Source organism: Zasmidium cellare (genome assembly GCF_010093935.1).
Source record: "Zasmidium cellare ATCC 36951 unplaced genomic scaffold M409scaffold_57, whole genome shotgun sequence".
In the NCBI taxonomy this organism is placed as follows: domain Eukaryota; kingdom Fungi; phylum Ascomycota; class Dothideomycetes; order Mycosphaerellales; family Mycosphaerellaceae; genus Zasmidium; species Zasmidium cellare.
In genome coordinates, this window is record NW_022987001.1 from 164853 (window position 1) to 170006 (window position 5154).

General features: G+C 48.9%; 2 protein-coding genes across 2 annotated transcripts; both read right to left on the minus strand.

The window, feature by feature from the left end:
• Positions 1-1606: 1606 nt before the first annotated feature.
• Positions 1607-2236, minus strand: M409DRAFT_60707 (uncharacterized protein; the record flags this gene model as incomplete). The annotated part of the gene is made up of 1 exon (XM_033814556.1): positions 1607-2236. One exon carries the CDS (start codon positions 2234-2236, stop codon positions 1607-1609), a length of 630 nt encoding a protein of 209 aa, XP_033660531.1.
• Positions 2237-2551: 315 nt separating this feature from the next.
• On the minus strand, positions 2552-4387 carry M409DRAFT_29962 (uncharacterized protein; the record flags this gene model as incomplete). The annotated part of the gene is made up of 1 exon (XM_033809697.1): positions 2552-4387. The coding sequence occupies one exon, from the start codon at positions 4385-4387 to the stop codon at positions 2552-2554; it is 1836 nt and encodes a 611-aa protein (XP_033660532.1).
• Positions 4388-5154: the final 767 nt, after the last annotated feature.

Consider the following 5154-nt stretch of genomic DNA (forward strand, 5'->3'; position numbering starts at 1 on the left):
TTACCTTCTAGAATAGCCTAGATTCGTCTATATTATATATATCTCGTATAAGAGGATAACGAGTAATAATAAAGCGTATTTACTCTATTACTTTATTAGCTCCTTTAAGTATAGAAGTAGCTTTACCGTACCTATAACGAGAGCGTAGCTAGTAACGCTTTTAGAAGCCTTCTAGCTATCTATTTAACTATATAGGCTCTTATTAATAAGTAAGCTACGGTATCTATAACTATAGATAGTAGGTAGCCTCCTTTAGTATCTAGCTATAAATAGAGGTATTACTTCTCTACTACTACTACTAGACTTAAAATAGCGCTTCTTTAAGTACTAGATACTCTACTAGGGTATACCTCTTTATATTTTACTTAGAACGTCGTATTCTAAGGTTATCTACGTAGCTATATTTACTTAAGAGGATTATTAATATTAAAGCCTACCCGATAGGCCTATTTTACTACTTTTTAAACTACTTAGCTAGCTCTAAATACTTTAATTCCTAATACTCTTAATAGTATTAGCGGAGAGCGCTTCTCTAAGAGTCTAATATTATAAGGCGACGACGTTTTAAAAGCGGTTCGGCTATAGTAAATAGTCTATAAAGGGGCTTCGTAAGTTAGCTAAAATAACCTCTCGATAGCGATATATATAGTAGCTAATAACGATATTATTATAGGTAGTATAGGATAACTTAAAGTGAGGAAAGAGTTAATACAAGGGTGCGCTATCGTTATATAGAGGGTATCGTTATGAAGAGGATCGTTATAGCCAGGGATTGCTGTACTTGAGATACGCTTACTACCGAAAAAGACCTAAGGGCAAAGGAAGCAGGAACACACCCCAGCCGCCCGGCCATCCATTCCGGGTTTCGGTTACCGTACTTCTCCTCCATCTCACGCCAACACCAAACCATACAGCACGCCACCCCTGCTCCCTCCTCTTCGCTGACCTACTATAGTCAACCATGCGCCGGGCGCGCCGGTAGCCCGGGTCCTCACCACTACCCTTTTCTCCTTCTTACCTATTCTTGGTCCTGGTTTCACTCGCTATTTGCTCCAGCTATCCGCTGTCTAGCGGAAGTACGCGCTGGCGCTGAGACCGTCGAAGTCTGGTGCCATGAATCGCAGCATTTTAAGCCTTGCAGAAGGATGTCCTTCATCCTTGTTCCTTGGCCATGATGCCATGTGCCGTGGTGTAATGGCGAGTTGATCGTTGTTCATATATTACATAGAGATATCTCCAACCAAGACTTATCCGTCGACGGCGCATAGTCAAGCTTCGTCTGCGTTTGTCTACTTTCAGCTTGATCATTGACGACTATCGATCGAGACCTTGTTAGTGTACCCTGCGCCGTCACGATGCCAGTCTGGTATCAGTGCATGGTTGGTAGAGATGCAGCCTTCTTACTGTTACCACCAACTTCTCCCGAGCTATGTTGCTGGCAGCACGTTCGATTGAGATTGCTCGCACTAGATAGTTGGAATAAGGTAATGCCATCGACAACGAGCATAGACGTTAATTGCCATGGAATCGAACGAATCATAATCCTTTTACTAAAAGGCTTGTCTACAAGCTATTGCTCGATGTGCCTTGCGATGGCCGGTATAGATCACATCAGAACACAAGTCGACATCCTCGGCGGCGGCAAATGTCTCCCCTGCAACAAATACGCCCTCTCATTACGCTCATGCGCCTTCTGCTGTCGCTCCAGCATCTCTGGATTCTTCGCCGCTCGCCGAGTCTCCGTCCAGTCGATGTCACAGAACGTCACAATCAGCCTCGAGGTGGTGCATTCAGAGAAGGAAGACACATCGCCAAGCTTGTGAAGTTTCTTCTTCTGCAACCGTTCGGAGGACGACTCTGGACGTGGGATGGTGAGGATGGTCGGCTTCAAGGCGTCCCAATTGTGTTCGTCAAGATAAATTCCATTCGCAGCGTCACGTCTGCTGTCGGTGTCGGAGACTGAAGAGCCCGTCTCGACAAGGAAGGTGGACCAGATGAATGCGATTCTGTCGGCCGCGATGGAGCGCGTTTCGAGATAGCGTTGTTTGATTTTGGCTTGAAAGTCGAAGAACGTGCTGCTGGATGGGAGAAGAATCGTCGTTGGGCTGGAATTGGTACAATCGCCAGTGAAGGTGAGCCAGACGGTGTGAGTCTCGTCCTCGTCTGGAGACTGGGCGGAAGGCTCCTTTCGACCCACGGTGTCCGCATAAGCTGGAAGTTTGTCATCGTGACCCATGATGGACCCAGTTAATTATCCCTCACGAATGAGTTGTTGCTTGAAAGTGAGGCATAGGCATCATCCCGTCAGCTGAAGCGTCAAGGCGGCCTCTTTCTTGGCCTTGCCATCTCCTCGGGCTGTGCGGCTGGATTTACACAGCCACGACCTTGGTGCGTTGTTTTCAGGCGTAAAGGGTCTCCAGTACCGCACGATTCTGTGGTTGGATCTGGTCATGCCGATATCCGCAAGTTGTCGGGCTCTCCCCGCGGACAGAAGTCAGAAGGGATGAGATGAGCGATAAACAATGCATTTCACGTTCTGTGTACATGACTTCTACCGCCTGCCCCATCTCTTCCAAAACTTCCACCACCCTTCGCCCTGCTCGCTCTTTCTTCCGCTTCGTCCTCGGCTCCCAACTCGCCACCAAAACAACGGGAAGCCCACGGCGATGAAGGCGAACACGATCAACGCTTGGAATGGCTTCGCGAATATTGCCCTGCTCAGTAAGAAAAGACTGACGCAGCAGAAGATGATTGGCGTGATAAGCCAACACTTGTACGGTCGCTCCAGCTCGGGCTCTTTCACTCTCAATACGATCAGCCCCACCACTGGCGCGAAGTAAAACAAGTACGAGGCGACGCCGTAAAACGTCGTCAAAGTCGTAAAGTCTCCAATGATGATGTATATGGTTGTGAGTGCAGCGTTCAATGCCATGGCGTAGATTGGCGTGTAGAAGAAGCCTTGCTCGTCGGCGATGAAGCCTGCAAATCGTCTAGCTTTCTGGCCTCGCCGAGGTAGTCGCATGCGTTGTGATGAGTCTGAAAAGCCGACCGTACCAAAGATCTCTGGCAGGTACCCTTCTTTGCCCGCGCTGTAGACAAGGCGACCGGCCGTGAAAGTGGTAGCGTTCAGACCACCAAAGCAAGATCCTGACACAGCGAGAGCTAGAAGAAGCGAGCCGATGGGTCCGAGAACGATGCTGCCAAACGCGACTGCGACGGTGTTTGAGGTGTTGATGGTCTCTGGCGGCAAGACGAAGAAGTAGGACAGGTTCGCCAGGATATAGGCGACGATCACGACGGGTAGTGCCGTGTGAATGACTTTGGGCAGGTCGCGGCTGGGGTTTTTCATCTCTCCGACAACGAAGTTCGTGTTGTCCCATCCATCGTACGCCCATAGACCAGCATACAAAGCCACAGCCCACTGGGAAGATGACATGGACGTGCCTTCGAACCAGTTGGTGGTTTTCCAAGCTGTAGACAGAGCTTCCTTGTTGTATGCCGCCCCAGTGATGGCCACGATGATTCCGGCGATGGTGATGGCTAGTAGGGCTGCGAATTTGAAGAACATGAACACGTCGGCGCTGCGTGTGCCGAGCTTCGTCGAGACACAGTTGAGGGCTGTGACGGCAATCAATCCAAGCAGGGCCACGCCTTTGTTGATCCACGGGCTGGCGTCCACCGCATCAGCTCCAATAACAGCCCGGACCAGGTATTCTCCAAATATGATGGCTATGATGGCGGCAGAACCTGGCTTCAGTACCACAACGGTGCACCAGGTGAAAAGGAAGCCAGCCCATTGTCCGAAGATCTTTGAGAGGTAGACTTGTGCGCCGCCATTAAGGGGTATAGCACCACCCAGTTCTGCGTAGCTTGCAGCACCTGTCCATGCCAGCATTCCTGACACAATCCATACGATCAACGCCGCACCTGGAGAGCCTGCATTGCTGTTGACGCTGGCGGGGGAAGAGAAGATGCCGCTGCCAATGATCAAACCCACGACCAGCGACAGCCCATTCAGATATGTCAAGCTCTTGTTCCGTTCCAAGCTCTGAGCACCTGAATCGAAGTTGGGAGTGCCTGGCGTGCCCAAGGAGGTATATCCGGGGCCAGAGGAGGAGAGAGGGAAGAGGGAGCTGTTGAAGTCGAATGCACTGGAGACCGAGTAAGACCTTCCACCACGCGTCGGGCGGCTCGGAGCCGGGTCGCTGAAGGAGAGTTTCCTCGACGAGGGCACGCCGGAGACGGACGAGTCTAGGGAGTCGCGGGCATCGTTGTCGTTGGAGCTGGCGAGGCTGGCCAGTTCGAGGGAGTCGCGTGGAGGACGAAGTTGGGCTGCTGGGGCGCCGTTCTGCGTCATCGAGGGCGGCGCATAGTGCGAGGGAGGCATGCTACGTGCATGGAGAGGACTCGAGGATTACCAGACGCCCATTGTTGGTTTCATTCTTGCATTGGATTGAGAAAAAGTGAAAGGGGGAGTGAAGTGTCCGTCGAATGTTGTTTTCTTGCCAAGAGCCAATGACATCAAGCCGGATTTGGTTAACAAAACGACCACACCTCACCTCCTGTTCAACTTCTTAACCAACAATATCGACTCTTTACGCACCGGAAAGACTGTTCTTCGGCAGTTGCAGGTATTCGAAATTCGCTGGCGTGTTGTCGTCAAATAAGGCAGCTTCCACCGCAGACCTCTCGGACCAGGATCTCCATCGCAATGCTGAGATCATGCATTTGCCATAGATCCTCCAGCCACTTGATAGAATTATACTCGCAGTACAGCAATCCCTGGCTATAACGATAAGGTCAATGTAAGAGTAGGTTATCGTTATATAGAGGGTATCGCTATAGACAGTAGTACGTAATATATATTAGATAGTATTAAAATATAAAGATAATATAGTCTGTCTCGTACTATAGAGTCGACGACCTCGTAAGACTAGCTTATACCGGCTAAGAGTAGTAATAAGATCTATACTACTTTCCTCTTATTATTATTTATATAGAAATAGCCTTTTAAAAGTAGTAAGAGTATCTTAAATAGTAACCTTAGGTACTTCTTACTTTTACTTTTATTAATCTTTAGGCTCTTTAGTCTAATACTACTAAGTAATAAACTTAACTATATTATTAACTCTTTTATTAAGTACTTACTCGTTA